A 16,419-nucleotide genomic window follows, 5' to 3' on the forward strand; every position below is an offset into this window, starting at 1 on the left:
GTTTTGCTGTGCAGGAGACATTCAATTGATCACTCCGCCTCGAAAACGAGAAATAGCTCGTGTGGCCGCGAAACTGTAGCAACATTTATTATCGGTGGCTGCAAAGGAGCGAATTAAACATTCTTACGATAGCATCAATATGATTGATTGATTGATTGATTGATTGTTTAATTGATTGATTGATTGATTGATTGCTTGATTGATTGATTGATTGATTGATTGATTGATTGATTGATTGATTGATTGATTGATTGATTGATTGATTGATTGATTCTCTACGCAGGTGGACCTTCGGCACGTAGACGAGGTGCAGAACCAGAGCCTCGTGGAAATCGGCGTGGACCTGACGGAGTTCTACCTGAGCGTCGAGTGGGACATACTCGAGGTGCCCGCGGTGCGCCACGAAAAGTACTACACGTGCTGCGAGCATCCGTACATCGACATCACCTTCAACATCAGCATGCGCCGCAAGACGCTCTTCTACACGGTCAACCTGATCGTGCCCTGCATGGGCATCTCGTTCCTCACCGTGCTCGTCTTCTACCTGCCTTCGGACTCCGGCGAGAAGGTGGCGCTCTCCATCTCCATCCTCCTCTCCCTCACCGTCTTCTTCCTCCTCCTGGCCGAGATCATCCCGCCGGCGTCGCTCGTGGTGCCGCTGCTCGGCAAGTACCTGCTCTTCACCATGGTCCTGGTCACCCTCTCCATATGCGTCACCGTGGTGGTCCTCAACGTGCACTTCCGCACCTCGTCCACGCATCGCATGGCCCCCTGGGTCAAGCGGGTCTTCCTGCAGACCCTGCCGCGCCTCCTGCGGATGCCGCGACCGGCGCAGGAAGAGCCGCCTTTCAAGCTCGTGGTGCCCTCCGCCTGCAACGGCACCGACCAGAGAGAGTCGTACGCCTCGACCAGCACCTCACCGGGGCCCGGCTTCGAAGACGGCTTTCAGCGGGAGGAGCCCATCATCTGCAAGGTGCACGGCCTTCGGAGGGCGCCCAGCGAAACGTTCGCAGAATTTGCGGAGCCCTCTGCCGGCCGCCGCCATCCTTCGCCGCCTTCACCCGTTGTGGCAGGGCCAGGAATGCGGCTCCATTTCTGCCCAGAGCTGCAGCGGGCCCTCGAGTCAGTGCACCTCATAGCCGACCACACGCGTCGATACGAGGACCACATTGAGGTTCGTAGCTTTCCGCGTGCATGCTCTTGCCTAAATATTCAGCGAAACGGAAGTTTTGTGCTGAATACAAACGTCAGTTACTAGGGACATACCCAACAATAATGGACAAAAGCATTTTTGGGCGGAAAACCTTTTATGAATGCAATTTTTTCATAGAATATAAGATTTAACTATAACAATCAATATATACGCAGATCACTCGACGGCAGTCTTGAATTTTTATTCTCAATGTTTTTGCTATCGTCAAAAGCGTTCGCCATTGGTTTTCTTGGGTGTCTTAAATGTTCGATACGATCGATGAAAACACTTTAAAAGAAAGATTTTGCTACATATTGCGAGAATGGACCATTGCCTTCATTATTTTCGCCAGAGTATCTTGAAATTTTCCAATTTTCAAAATTTTTAGCTCAATTGCTGGGCATGGCTTTGGTGTCAGCATGAAAACTGACATGGCGCAACAGAATAAATACTGGAACGCCACAGTGTTAGTGTGCTCTTCAGCGCCACGCCAACAGTTTTCATGCTGGACATTGCAAAGAATTGTGAGCCTACTGTAGTTTATGTCGGTTCTGCGTTAACATGATGCCAGCTTTGCAATTCGATGCCAAGAAAATAAATCTTTACTCATTCGCGTTTTCTTGTTCCTTCTTTTTTCACTGCAAGGGTTTTTATTTGTGTGTGTGTGAACTAACCGTACTCAAAGAATTGGCACAATATTTTCAGCCCGGGATTTTCCTTGCCGACTGAATAATCTGCATACGTGCTTATGAAACAAAACAGGAAACATCAATGCGTCCTTGAGCACCAAGCACCTCATTCCAGCATAATTCCCACTCTGCTATTTGGGCCGCGACCGCAAGGGGCAAGAAAATTTGCCTTAACTTTCTTGACGTGACAAAGACCGGTTGTCCCATAAGAAAGCAGGGTTCTAACAGCAGCGAGGAGCTTGAGATCAATGAAACTGAAGCTGATCCTAAGATATTTGCAATTCGCATTGTAATTCCATGACATGGCGCGGTGGGTAAGCTCTTCCCTGGCAGTCGTGGTTAGAGAGTCTTCATGCCTGAAACTGTTTTCCATAACACTCTGCAGTAAGAACGTTAAATCTGCATGTCTGTTCTATAAAGGGATTTTTTTTCTCGTCCCCTGATATTACCGCGCTGCCTGCTCTGCGTACCAGGTGAAGGAAGACTGGAAGTACGTTGCCATGGTGCTGGACCGGCTGTTCCTATGGATCTTCACGGCAGCCGTCGTTGTCGGCACGTGCGCCATCATACTCGACGCACCCACGCTCTACGACACCCGTGAGCCCATCGACGTCCGGCTGTCCGAGGTCCTCTCCGTGCTCTACAAGGGGCAATCTTAGGGACCATCCCTCTCTGGGGATTCCATTTGGCGAAAGTTCTTTGTTGCCAGTTGTGACTGTGGCATCGATGGTTTGCTTGCACGCCGAGGTGCCGCCTGTCTTCGGAGTTACACACGCATCCCACGAAAGTGGAGCGTCCGTCTTTACTCCGCCTACTTGTTGGAGGCCTCGTGCAAGCAGTTTACTGCCTCAGAAAAATGGACCAGCCCGAGGTGAGCTTCATAGACGCAGCAAGGAGTCAAGGCGTTAGTTCTTACTCTAATGACACTTGTTACAATGACGAAGCCCTCGAATAGCAGGGAAGAAATCCTTGCGTGATCGGCGTCAACTAGAAAATTGTTTCTCTGCTTTATTTTTACATTCTCGGGATCCCTAACTGAAAAACCAACGCGAAATGTTTGCATCCTGCTCTTAAGGCGCTAAAAAGTTTAGTTTAATGAAGAAAAATTGGAAGAGGGGGGAGTAATTTCAGCTTCTTCCGCTTATCTATATATATTTTTCTGAATGTTTATATTTTTCTCATTTCAGCGCATTTTTATGAGCTCTTGAATGCACCTTGCCTCTCTGCACGAGGAAATGAGTTGTAATAACCTAGGGCGACTAACGCTGTTTATACAGCGAGAAGAGCACGTGTTTTACTCTGTCTTGCCACATTTCGATAAGCATGCAAGTTGAAAAACTTCCTGAAATGAAAATCTGACAGTTGTGAAATTGCTATGAGCACCTGATCTTCAACAGTGATTCACAACGCATGACATCTACCCCCAATTCAGTGAGTGAAGCAAAACAGCTTATTTTTTTAATTATTATTACGAGAAACCCTAATGTGATCTCTGTGATAGTCACGGTAAACCGCATATTAATTTCATGCAGAAAACCCGAAAATTAACCAAATATTTCGCTTTCTTTCGTGAAGAAAAGAATCCTTTTCCTCTGAGCTCTTTACGGACTTGTAACGCCCTCTCTATAGTTTTAAGTTTTTAATTGACACGAACATTTTAAGCGTACCGCTATACTAAAAGAATAGAAACCAAGTTCTAGGCTTGAAAAAATGTCTCATTGCTAATTTAAAAAAGAAACATTAACTGCTATTGTTGTTGTTCTCATTTGCAGTTCTACATATTTCGCGAAGTATGATTTCACTTGTGGGTGCCGCATCTTACACATCACATTAATTACGACGAACAGTAGGCAGAAAATTCAAACTTGTTCATGCGTTGGTACACGGCTTTTTCAGCGCAATGTCGGCAAAGTACGTAATTCGAATTTAGGAATCGCTGACAAAAGGTTTCAGTCCACCAAATCCGCAACTTTCCAATAAAAGCACTTAAGGTTAAGATCTGACAAATAAAACACCACTACGAATGTTTTCGCTTCGGACGTTATCAACCCCTAATCACAGCCTTCAGTACCATTTGACTTTTGTTATACCGGTGGCCAATGGCTCGTGATATAAATGCAAAAGATAAACTTAACTTCCCAGGTATAAATCTTAGCTGCAAGGTTCGTTCAAATATTACAGCATAGACTGAGAATGGACAGTGAGCAGTTATTGCACGCCGTCATTTAACCAAACTATTAGGCTAATCTTGGAATCATTTTCCCTGTCAGAACAACACAGTAAGGCTGTATTTTTGTCCATCTCCCAGCGGGACCTGAAAGCTCGATTAGCCATCTATTATGTTTCTGAGGCGGTAGCTTATTTTCTTTCTCAGGCAAACTTGTCCTATACCTGTGAGTGCCTCAGGAGCTCACCTAAGAAATTGCATACACCGATAAAAGTAACATTAGACCAATGCCGTGAGCTACGGTTCTAAAAGAGCACGAAAGAAACCGGTTCGCGCTAAATAAAAAAAAAAGAACGCCAATCAAAACAGCTTAGAACAGTAGCGCCTCGGCGATCAGAGCGGCCTGTAAAGTTCTACAGTCCACTTGAGTAGTGGCGCGGATTTTGAAATGAAGGTTCTGTCCGGGGTTGAACTGCGCAGTTACTATATCATGAATGCTGCCTCCAGTGGCACTGCAACACCTCTCTGTATTAAGGAGGGTTTGATAACAGTTTTCTGTGTTAAATGGGGTTGGGCTGGCTAACATTCGACCTAAGTACGCGATGCAAAACGGTAGAGGAGAGGCGTCTTGGTTCCACTGCACAGAATAAATACGGTTGGATTTTTGAATAATAGTTTTATAACATTTTACTACACGATGTTATTGTTCATCACAGGTTTAATGAAATGTTGAGGCCAATCTCGGCCTGTTACACAAGATGGCGGGCCAATTAGCGAAAGGCGTGATAGGTGCACCTGCTGAGGCAGTGTGAGTGCACCTAATACAATTTTGCAATAACCTTTCCCTCCGTTTAGTCTTTCCGTTTATTTTGTGTCCCCTTGTGCACACCCCTTTTCCTCTGTAGACTCCTATATAACAACCACAACCACTGTTTGCACTTCTCAAGTACAGAGTGAGGCGTTCAGGTTGTGAACATGGTTGCACGCCCCGCTGTTAGAGAAACCAAAGAATTTAAAAATTGATCCTCATCGCATCGCTATTCCTGCAAGTCTTTATTTATTTTACCTAAAAGGAGAAACGTTCACTTGTAGTACAAATGCATGTTAGTCTACGTTTTTTTTTTCCTTTTGCTGAAGTGGTGTTTAAACAAAAGGATAACCTTGGACTCGAGAGATAACACTGGATGATATCCAGGCTTTTGGTTCATCAAAAATCTCATCTATAGATCTTCTAGACCATTGTGACGTGTCTGGATTGGGCTTCTCTTAATCCAGCGTAGGTTTAGCACGCTCTGTATTTGTTGTCATGATGGCATGGAATGCTTTTTGTTTAAAAAGTAGAGCATATTCCATCTGTTTGTGCCAATTAAAGTACCGGTTTGTTCGCACATGAAGTCAAAAGTTCAAGAGTAAACAATGGTTTACTCTGCATATATATTTTAGTACTCCAAATAAATCAATGTTATACTTATCTTCTCCAAGTTCACAACACAAAACAACATGAGCAAGGTGCAGGGGGCAGTCTCAGTCAGCTAGCCAACGTTTCGACAAGAAGACTGGTCTTCGTCTGGGCTCCCTGCTGAGTTTTCTAGCCTGACGTTTTCGAATAAAATTTGGCAGAGTATAGGAATCAAACTAGAAGTTATGTCAAGGCCCGATAGTTTCCGGTGTTCCTTCAAATTCACTCTAAAACAATCTTACACTTTACTGCTGCTAGTGAAAAGGAATTCATGGCTGAATTATGTTGCTTAACCTGGTTCAGCAACTGCTTCTGGGTAACTTCTCACATCAAATTCACATGAACTAATCCGAGCCACATAATCTCAGTGGTTCCAGCCACTAACCACAAAGCACAGGAGCAGAGTTGAGTTAACCTAGCACTGTGGCGTCGGCGCTGCAATACCAGATACTATCGTTTCTCTCTCGACGCTTAACGTCCTGGACGCTACTGCCGCCGCTTCTGTCGTCGAAGCCCCAATACGTTCGTCGCCATCACTTTATAACGTTGCACTACACAAACTCTCCGTCAATTTTACACGCGCCACGCTATGTTAATTTTCACTAAGTTGTTTTATCAAAAGAGAACTATATATTGCTCCTGCTTCTAAACTGATAATTAAAGGGTGCATTTGGTCTACGGTTACAATCAACTCTGTTTCAATATAGTTTTCAGGTGTGTTCAACTCATGTGCCCTGTCCTCCTCCGCATAAAACAAAATTTGTAGATAAAGTCAATAAGAATTGGTTATGTCCAGTGCAGATAGTGTGCAAAAGATATCTTTTCTCAAAGCCTCAGATCCTTCGTCTGCCGTAACAAACCTACCGCCCAGCATATTAAGTAATAATGTATCTGTTTAGTCCACAGCTTGCAGCTGGCTTTGGGTACAATCTTCGCTTTGTATGTAAAAAACGCATTGTTGCATTTGTTTGAGCGGACGTATAAGTGTCTCCACAGTGCACATGTCAACACGTTTTGTGTTCTCCGTGATATGGACCGATAGTCGTCGATGCGAGTGAGATGGTGAAGTCTTGTTGTGGTGAAGTAACGCGGTTGCGAATAGTGTTGTTGGATGTTGATTATTGTTCGTGAGTCCGTTCTGGTTGAGGCATTTGTTGCTTAATAAAACACGTTGGCAATCCTCATTATTCCCCTGTCATTTTCTTTTCTCATCGAAGGCATGCTTCCGTGACGTTCAGTAACGTTAACCGCGCGCTACCTTCTCGTCTGAACAGAACTAAAACGTTTACGTGCACAACGTTTTTTCATGAAGAGAAAAATTAATTAGGGACAATTGTGTTCAAAGGAGCACTCGTAGACTTCGTTCACTTTTCATGGGCAGTGCATTGACGCACATTGTATAGCTATAGAGACCAGTCAGAAATTCAGTTGTGCAACAACTTTGTTCTATGCAGCGGATGTATTGTTTTCTTGTCTTGAATCAAAGCCGCAAGGAATAAATGTGCAAATTTTTTCGCTACTGAGTGAGTGAGGAAGTAAGGAAAGAGAGACTTCGATCCAGCTGAACAAAATCGCGCCACATTCGAATATCTTTATAATGAACTTCCAAATCACGACAACGTTGGAGGCTTCGTGTTTCCTGCGTGGTGTCCCGTCGCTGAACCGGCAGAGCAGGCTACCATAAATTGAAGAGGATGCATTCGTCTTCGTGGTCGACATTGAGCTCATCGCATTCATGTGGCTTCATGACAGACTGTGTTGCCGTGTGAGACTTACTTAGTTTCGCGAATAAATTGTCTCAGCCTAAACCATTCAGGAGTTGCAAGTGAAAGACGCCTTTGTGTGTGTGTGTGTGTGTGTGTGTGTGTGTGTGTGTGTGTGTGTGTGTGTGTGTGTGTGTGTGTGTGTGTGTGTGTGTGTGTGTGTGTGTGTGTGTGTGTGTGTGTGTGTGTGTGTGTGTGTGTGTGTGTGTGTGTGTGTGTGTGTGTGTGTGTGTGTGTGTGTGTGTGTGTGTGTGTGTGTGTGTGTGTGTGCGTGTGCGTGTGCGTGTGCGTGTGCGTGTGCGTGTGTGTGTGTGTGTGTGTGTGTGTGTGTGTGTGTGTGTGTGTGTGTGTGTGTGTGTGTGTGTGTGTGTGTGTGTGTGTGTGTGTGTGTGTGAGAGAGAGAGAGAGATCTACACAGGGCGTTTCACCTAAGCTTTTACACAAGAACGGCAGATTGGGCGAGTTGGAAATGCTCCATAATGTTAAAACAGCGCTAAGCAACAAGGACGAAGAAAGAAGGGAACACACACACAGGCGCTGATCTTATCACTAAATTTTATTTGAAGTAAGCAGGTCAATTTATACACACACAAGAACTACGCACATGCGCATGGTCAAACACAGATGTACTCATTTAAAAATGCAAATAAAAACACACTGCATCAAAGGCTCATGCAGTTATCGCCGATATGCTATCCCCTGTGCAACAGCCTCACTTCCTTGGAGGTTAGGGATACTGAAGGTGTGCTGACGCAACAGATTGTCTTTCTTATGATATGGAAGGCCTCTGCTATCTCTCTTGTGCGCCGATCAGTGTGCACAAACAACACTTCCGTGTCGACAAAATACGGTGTGCATTTACACGTGAAGCAATGCTTGGCTAGGTTAGTCTCTTTTTTTCCAGAGGAATTGGCCTGTTCTATGAGGCGTACATTAATACATCGGCTGGACTGGCCTATGTACGTAGAACCACATGACAATGGGATCTGGTAGACAATGCCAGTCCTGCACTGGACATATTGATTGACGTGATTGATATTACACACTTTCCTATTTCTATGTCCATCGATTTTTCTTTGTACTGCGGCCCCTACTTAGTTTATTAGGGGCTGAAAATGAACATTAACTCCGTACTTAGCCCCCACTTTTTTAAACCGGTGCGACAGTTTGTGAACATATGGCATGACGGTCACCCTCTTCCTTTCATTTTGACAAGACTGCACATCAGAGGTGCAGTCTGAATAATAATAATAATAATAATAATAATAATAATAATAATAATAATAATAATAATAATAATAATAATAATAATAATAATAATAATTGGTTTTTGGTGGAAAGGAAATGACGCAGTATCTGTCTTATATATCGTTGGACACCTGAACCGCGCCGTAAGGGAAGGGATAAAGGAGGGAGTGAAAGAAGAGAGGAACAAATAGGTCCGTAGTGGAGGGCTCCGGAATAATTTCGACCACCTGGGGATATTTAACGTGCACTGACATCGCACAGCACACGGGCGCCTTAGCGTTTTCTCCTCCATAAAAACGCAGCCGCCGCGGTCGGGTTCGAACCCGGGAACTCCGGATCAGTAGTCGAGCGCCCTAACCACTGAGCCACCGCGGCGGGGATGTGCACTCTGAAGACTTCACCGTTTTTAATACTTTATCAGCACTTGACACAGTAACCGAGTCCGTGTATCCTGCTTCCCTGCACTTGCGCACTTGGGCTAGGAGACTGCTTCCCATTTGATGAGGACAAGATTTGTTTACTGCCAAGCTTAAACAACTAGTAACAATTCCAGCTTTTACCAGTTTTGAATGGAACGACTTATAGTTCAGTAGGGGCTTCTCGCTTCTGGGGGAATATTGCCTGCTTACTTCAAATAAAATTTAGTTGTAAGATCAGCGCCTGTGTGTGTGTTCCCTTCTTTCTTCGTCCTTGTTGCTTAGCTTAGCGCTGCTTTAATATTATGGAGCTTTTACACAATTTTTGAAAATAGACTGTCTGAGTTATAAGAGCGCTTTTTTCGGCATAGCAGTGTCAGGGATGAAGTACAATATAGCTAAGTCGCTCTAACTAGCAGGCTGGTTAACAGATATTGAATGGTTAACTTTTTAACTATTACTTCTAGGCTCCATAATTATTGAGAGGCGTGTAGCCCACCGTAAGTAATATCCATATCAGTTTTAGAATTTCAAAAATTTGGTTTCCCTCTGCGCTGAGGCCCATGAAAATTTGGCTACATCGCACCAAAATGCATGCGCAGGTTTGCAGGCAAAGCAATCTTTCCAGTGCACGGAACTCGTCGAATTAGCCAATATTTATTTAGCCACAGCAAACAGGGTAATCGCGTTTTCGAAATTCTGAATACTGATATCGATATTACTTACGATAGGCTACACACCTCTAAATAATTAAGGAGCCTAACCGTAATAGTTAAAAAGTTATTTATTAAATATTAGTTATCCGGCCTGCTAGTGAGCACGTCTTAGCTGTATTTTGGTGTACTTCCCCGCTGAGAATGCTATGCCGAAAAAGCCTATTTTTAAAAATTTGGTAAGGTCTTAGGTGAAACCCGAGTATAATACCATGGTATAGTTGTGTCTGACTGCATAAAGTTTATTGGCTAGATGAACATTAAGAGAATTCGAATTCAGCGAGAACACCTGTCGAGCATAACAAAAGAACCTTTAAGCCAGCTTTCTCCTCGATACGCACTCGCTCACTTTAGAAAGTCTTGAATATACCTTCTTGTCCAGAGATGATCGGATTAGTTCTTCTCGACACGTTGTTCTATTAGGCGTTACGTGCGCATCATTCCACGCTATGATTCCATCGCCAGGCGCTGTATACTACGATCGAGAAACTTTTTGGGCAACAAATCATCCACACAGGAAGAGGAACGCAGATAGAAAAAAAAGCTTCACTATAATGCAGCTCACTGAAAACATATTTGAAAACCATGCCAAGCCCCGCCGCGGTGGCTCAGTGGTTAGGGCGCTCGACTACTGATCAGGAGTTCCCGGGGTCGAACCCGACCGCGGCGGCTGCGTTTTTATGGAGGAAAAACGCTAAGGCGCCCGTGTGCTGTGCGATGTCAGTGCACGTTAAAGATCCCCAGGTGGTCGAAATTATTCCGGAGCCCTCCACTACGGCACCTATTCTTCCTTTCTTCTTTCACTCCCTCCTTTATCCCTTCCCTTACGGCGCGGTTCAGGTGTCCAAAGATATATGAGACAGATACTGCGCCATTTCCTTGCCCCAAAAACCAATTATTATTATTATTAAAACCATGCCAACGAGTGGACGTCTTCCAGACATTGCTCGCGCATGGTCGCTGGGACCACTAAGTGTTCTTGTGTGATTCAGCATGAAAGACGGCCCCAGTGAACTGTACAGGAGTGGCCACTAAGCGATATCAGGTTTAGATGAACGGCAGATAGTTATGATTGCTTAGGATGCTCATAGAGGGTTACTCCTCGCCACGAGTCAGCAGCACGTGGCGCTGAATTACTCTTCAGTTCAGTCGACTTCCGCCTACTTAATTGGGTTTGAGCTACGGCTCATGCAGCGGAAATTAGAAAACGAACGCGATCGAATTACACAGTAGGCGAAGTAAAAGGAAATTAGCTTTTATAGAGCAGGAGGAGGAAAGAAAACTTTATTGTACTCTGCGGTTTTGGGGCATCTTGAGAGATGTCCTCTCTTCGGTTGTATCCCCAGGAGTCTTCTCTGTCGAGCTCGTCCACTTTTAATCAGTGGTAGGTTGCCCTCAGTCCAGGCCTCCGCTGGCCACTGCCGCCCGTTGAGCTCGCTGCACCAGACCTTGTTGGTCATCACGGCGGTCGCTGGACTCTCCCATTGCTCCGCACTCGGGTCTTGTATTTTGGGGACCACGTCTACGTTTTGAAAGGCCCATGTGATGTGATATAATGTGGGTTTTTCGCCGCACCAGGGACATTTGTCCGCGTACATCGTAGGGTGCATCTTGTTTAGTATGTGCAGGTTTGGGTAAGAACCTGTGTGTAATTGTCTCCATGGGGCAGCTTCCTCTCTGTTCAGAGATACAGAAGAATAAATTCGGTGAGCGGAACAGATTACTGGCATTCTGCTGAAATAACGCACCGAGCTGGTCGCTTTCATGCAAGGCATTTGACACGCCCTATCCTACACACATGACTTCTATTTTCAATATTTTCAATACCAACGAGCAGATTCCACTTTTGGCGCATCGAAAATGTTTCCTCATCCCCAGCCAAGGACATTCGTGGCAGTTCCCTGAATAATGTGACGTGCATCGAAGGAGGTAAAAGGCTGCTCTGTTGCAGCTCGCTTTTTTTGTCCCTTTCGTTGCGCAAAAGCAAGAAGTTCAGCACAGGAAATGAAACAAGGCCTGTTGGAAAGCACGGATGCAGTTCCCGACGATTTAAATAGCGATGGTGATGGCAATAACAATCCCTGTTATATTACACTTTGACAACGAGGTAAAAATATACGCTATCGATACATCGCGGAAACAAACGTGCTTTTCATGGATCGCAGAGTGGTGAAAACGTCAGCGTTCGTGTCCATGCCAATCGCAGAAAGATGCAAGAGGCTAAATATCTTGTGCGCGCCACGCACTACACCGCGTCGCGGCCAAGGGGAGCCAGTGAACCTGTTAAGTATTCGGGGCTGGAAGACTGCAGCAGACAGTTAAAGGTTAACAACACATACAGAGGATACATAGTTTTCCCTGCGCACAAAAAAAGGCTAAGAAACAAACATATTTTGTTTTGACGCGTCCTTCTCCGCGAGGTCAGGTGAGTTAAAGCAGCTTAATTGAGGGGCGAGTGTGAGGTGAGTTAGGTGAGTTAGTGTTCCTGTATATGCTCCCGCAGGGAGCAGAGTTGCGCGAAGGTCCGCCATTTTGTTCCAAGCTGTGCGAGAAAGCAGCTCCTCGAGCGCACAGGCGCTGGGATCATGACGGGGCTGGCGTTGTAGAGCAGTTCGCTTTTTTTTTAAAGCTTAGAAACGGCGCCAGATTGCAGGCATCCTTTTTTTTTCTTTTTACAGACTCAGTGCTCAGGAATCGATGCTAAGCCCATCATACTTCGTTGAAAAAAACGCCGTAAAAATAATCTGATTTTCCGAAAATATCATACAACATGACAGAAAGATCGCGGAATGACAGCGATAGCTCCCAGTACAGACATTAATGGCGCAGAAATGCTTGGAAATGAAAAACCTGCGTGAATTGAGCGATGAAGAGAAGTTTGGTAATGCATCTCCCTGCAAAACCACGTTGAAATACATTATTCTATAGGGTTGCGACCACCGATGTTGCACGAAGCTTGTGAAACCACGCTGCATACGATGTGAATGCGGGCAGTATAAAACAATGAATTTTGCAAGCAAGTAAATCTCACCAACCAAAGGCATAGATATCGCAAACTCGCGCGCTTATCTTTCACAAAATATACGTACCATTTGTTGCTCTGACTTCTAGCCCTCCACTGCATTTTTTCCTATGCCATGGTCATCTTTTCAAGCCAAACGCATCACGTGCCGTACTTCTTTAACATCCGAAAGTTAGAGAAGCCTGCCTTAAGTCATTGCAGCTGAATTGGGGTATACGGGTTTCCAAGGATCTCGAAAAGTGATGTGTATCTCTTTCTGGTGCTGTTATTTGCTCGTTTTTCCCTAAGCCCTATTGCGTTTTCTCTTGACCTACTTGAATTATATGTACCTTCTCTGCATTCTGAAATATCTTTGTTTTGGACTGGTCCATGCTTTTGCTCAAGTAAAAAACTTATCTGAATATCCAATTTTGCTTTCAAGTATTTCATTCTATTTTTGTTCCTCTCTCCTCCAGTGTTAACATCCTTGTCAGTGGAACCTTAAGGGTATTCTTAACAAATAAAATAGTTAAATAGCCTAGGCAAAGCTTGTTCACTGCGTAAAAAGCATTGCCGCTTTCGGTAGGGTTCTTGCAGTTTGGCGCACTGCACCCCGTCATAGTTGGAGGCTGCCGTCACTGCACACTATCAAAATATATACAACTGGAGCGCATGAAAAAGGCGGGAACACACCGCAGCCGACCGCACTGGACGCGTCCGATCACGATGGCAGCCGAGAGGGTACTGGGGCTGGCAAGGAACCGGCGTAGCGCCTGGAAAGTCGGCTCCTCCACTTCAAAATGGAACAAACGTCGTCAGCAGAATCACGTGACGGCCACTCGGCGAACGGCGTCAAGAGCGGCGCGAGGAAAACAGTCGCGCAACTCTGCTCCCTGCGGGAGCATATACAGGAACACTAAGGTGAGTGCGCTTAGAGCGCCACATCGTGTCCTTACAACGAGCTCTTCCAAGTCGGAAGTGATGGTGTTGCCGGTAGATGACAGGAGCAGCGCTTCAAGCGCTCACATTTCTAGCTGTTCGTCTTATTTTTCTTTCGCTGGGAGCGCGCCAGCATATAAACGTTCTTTGTGAAAGCTGATAATAAAATTAGGTGCCCGCAGGTTATCGTGTAATCAGGCTATCAAAGTGATCACGCAGCGACGCGGAGCTCGATTTAAGTCACGCACAATGCTTCAATTTGCATTAAGTGACCGCATTCTCCCGATGATATGCCAAAGGTATTTGGTCTTGCTGCGCGCCTCTGAACACACATTGTCGAGACGGGAGAACTCAAGGACAGCGCGTTTTGTTGGGTAGTGATGAACCAGTTGCAATAGGGCAGTCACACGCATGGATAGCGCATATAAATGGCTCCTGAGATAAGCAAACGAAAGGGCCTTTCACGGTCCGGTGGGAATACTTGCCTTCGCAAGGCGACATCGATCGTCATGCATAGCATATTCGAGTTGATCCCCATGCGCCACCTTTGGCCCAATTCCAGCGTTAAAATTGGCACAGGTTCTCGGTCATTTTTCTTCGTGGCCTGCTTGAGGTTGAATGTGCTTGTGCTACGGACTGCTAACACTAAGACAGCTTCCTGAGAAACGGTTTCCCCAACGCCTGAAAACCATGAATATTCGTCCTTTTCTTCGAAGGACACACTTGTCACTGTGCAAAATACCACCCTCGTTCTATCTTCCCCTCTGGTTAATATCAAGGCACACATCTTGCCATTAATTTTCTCATGCCCAATTCCTTTTATCGAAACCGTCTGTAGCGTGTGGTTTGAGGCAGTCCTCCATATCGCGCACTAAATCCCTGATGGTTACTTCTACATGTCGTAGGCTTTGTTCATAGTTCCTGTACCGAGTTTCTGACAGGTCATTACCATGTCCATCTCCACACAATATTCTCCCATGTTTATATTAAAAACACTCTTTTTTTTTCTACAATTACATATTTTGCAGCAGGTTGCCTGCAGGTTATCTACATAATAATTGGTCTTTTTTTGGTGTAATCTTCTTTCGTAGGGGCTTAATTGCGGCTTCTTGCTCTGCTTATTCGTCGAAGCATTATTTTAATTGGACAAAAAATGCAAGACAGGTATAAACCCAAGCAGCTATCAGGCAGCACGCCTCAAAGTGGGAAACCGAACTACCATCGCAGCTAAATTAATATCGCACGTTACACCTGGATGTTGTTTGTTCATCGAGCCCATTCTTTCATTATGCAGCGCACAGCGCGCAAATTTACCTATTAGACTTCCTTGAAACATTAAGATGTGGTCGTCCTGGCACCCAATAAACTTTTCTTCATCCCCTTCAATCGGTCGTGTGTGCGTGTGCGTGTAGCAAATGGGGAGCGCTGGTGCACGCCCAACACGAAAATTATGCCGTCGCAATGCATACCCTCGCAAAAGCCTACGATATTTGACAGCGCCCCTTTGCCAAGCGTCAAGATTGTGAGGAGTGCAGTGACCACTGTTTCCCCCTGGACACGGCGCTGCTGTCAATCAATCCGCGTTCCCGACGTATGCAAAAGCGCTGTTTCTTCAATTTTCTACTCACCGGTGGTCATATGACAGGGTGACGAGCTTTTATCCGTCAGTAACTATACATCACCGCAGAACCCTGACGTTTCTTTTCTTTATGGAGCAACAACAGCTCCATGGAGCTTTTCAATTCTATGTGTTCCTATATATAGTATATCGTCATGACGTTAGTTGTATATTTATCACAGCAGCAAACTCAAGAGACGTCGCCATTCCTATAAGCCGCTTGATTACAGTGAGAGCAACGCATGAACGTGTCCATATGTTGGCCATATCCGTTACACCCGTAGTCAAAAGTTAATGGAACGCGGCATTCACTAAAAAGCCTGAAATACAGCTATCAATGCAGCCTCTTTCTGATCATGCGAATCATTCCATGCGCAATTAAATCTCGGTCATTGAGCACTGGATACTAAGGGATTAAAGTTGCGTTGCATGACTTTTTCACCGCGGCTATACGTATGTGCTTTTATACGGAGCATACATGTCACCGTGTTGGCGTATAGAGAGAATATGCTTTATGAGTTTCGTTTTGATCCAGGTTTGTCCGTCCCCTAGAACACGCGGGAGGTGAGGACCCGAAAATATATAGCCGTGGCATCCAACTAGCAAGAAACCTAGAACCGTAATCTCTTTATTGGCCACCTGATAGTCAGCAGCTTTTATTTGGGCACCATGTTCTTAAGCCTTTTCTCTCTTATTGCGCTAGTTCTGCCTTGGGCGCACTAGTATTTCAAACGCAATCCACCCGGTACATTTAGGCACATAAAGCCTACAGCATAGCCCTCACTGTTTAAGTAGGCAATGCTAACGATACATTCTTGCGCCTCATCTGACTGCTTCGAGAACGCTTGCAAAGTGGCACATTTAGATAATTCTCACAAAGCACTAAATTGGTTCGAAATATCGGTGCCAAGTCTACTGAACAAAGCAGTAGAAGCGAAAGCTCTAATTCTAAATGATGAACTCCTTTTGCCAAGGTGACACTACGGGCTGTGACGCCGCACCATAGCGGAGGTTTCTGCGTTGCCTTCGGTCAAACGTGCACCAATATATCTGTCCATGGGCGTTCTGAGTTTTGCCGCCTTCGCTAGGCAGCCAGCTTGGCAGAAGATTTAATCCTGGTACCTTGGGGCCTGGCAGCCGAACCCCTCAGGCACTGGGCTGCAGCCCTGGCTAGTGAATATGTGTATAAATGTGTGTACGCACCACCAAAAGGA

The 16,419-nt window shown here is 45.3% G+C and overlaps 1 protein-coding gene across 1 annotated transcript in view; it reads left to right on the top strand.

Annotated features, from left to right (window-relative positions):
• The window catches only part of LOC144093856 (acetylcholine receptor subunit alpha-like), a 165,984-nt gene extending 159,294 nt beyond the window's left edge, over positions 1–6,690 (top strand). Inside the window, exons 6-7 of the mRNA XM_077627586.1 lie at positions 284–1,174; positions 2,355–6,690. Coding sequence (XP_077483712.1) covers positions 284–1,174; positions 2,355–2,540 — 1,077 coding nt within the window. The 3' untranslated portion in view covers positions 2,541–6,690. The remainder of the gene's footprint in view (positions 1–283; positions 1,175–2,354) is intronic.
• Positions 6,691–16,419: the final 9,729 nt, after the last annotated feature.

Source organism: Amblyomma americanum, chromosome 6 (genome assembly GCF_052857255.1).
Source record: "Amblyomma americanum isolate KBUSLIRL-KWMA chromosome 6, ASM5285725v1, whole genome shotgun sequence".
NCBI classification, from domain to species: domain Eukaryota; kingdom Metazoa; phylum Arthropoda; class Arachnida; order Ixodida; family Ixodidae; genus Amblyomma; species Amblyomma americanum.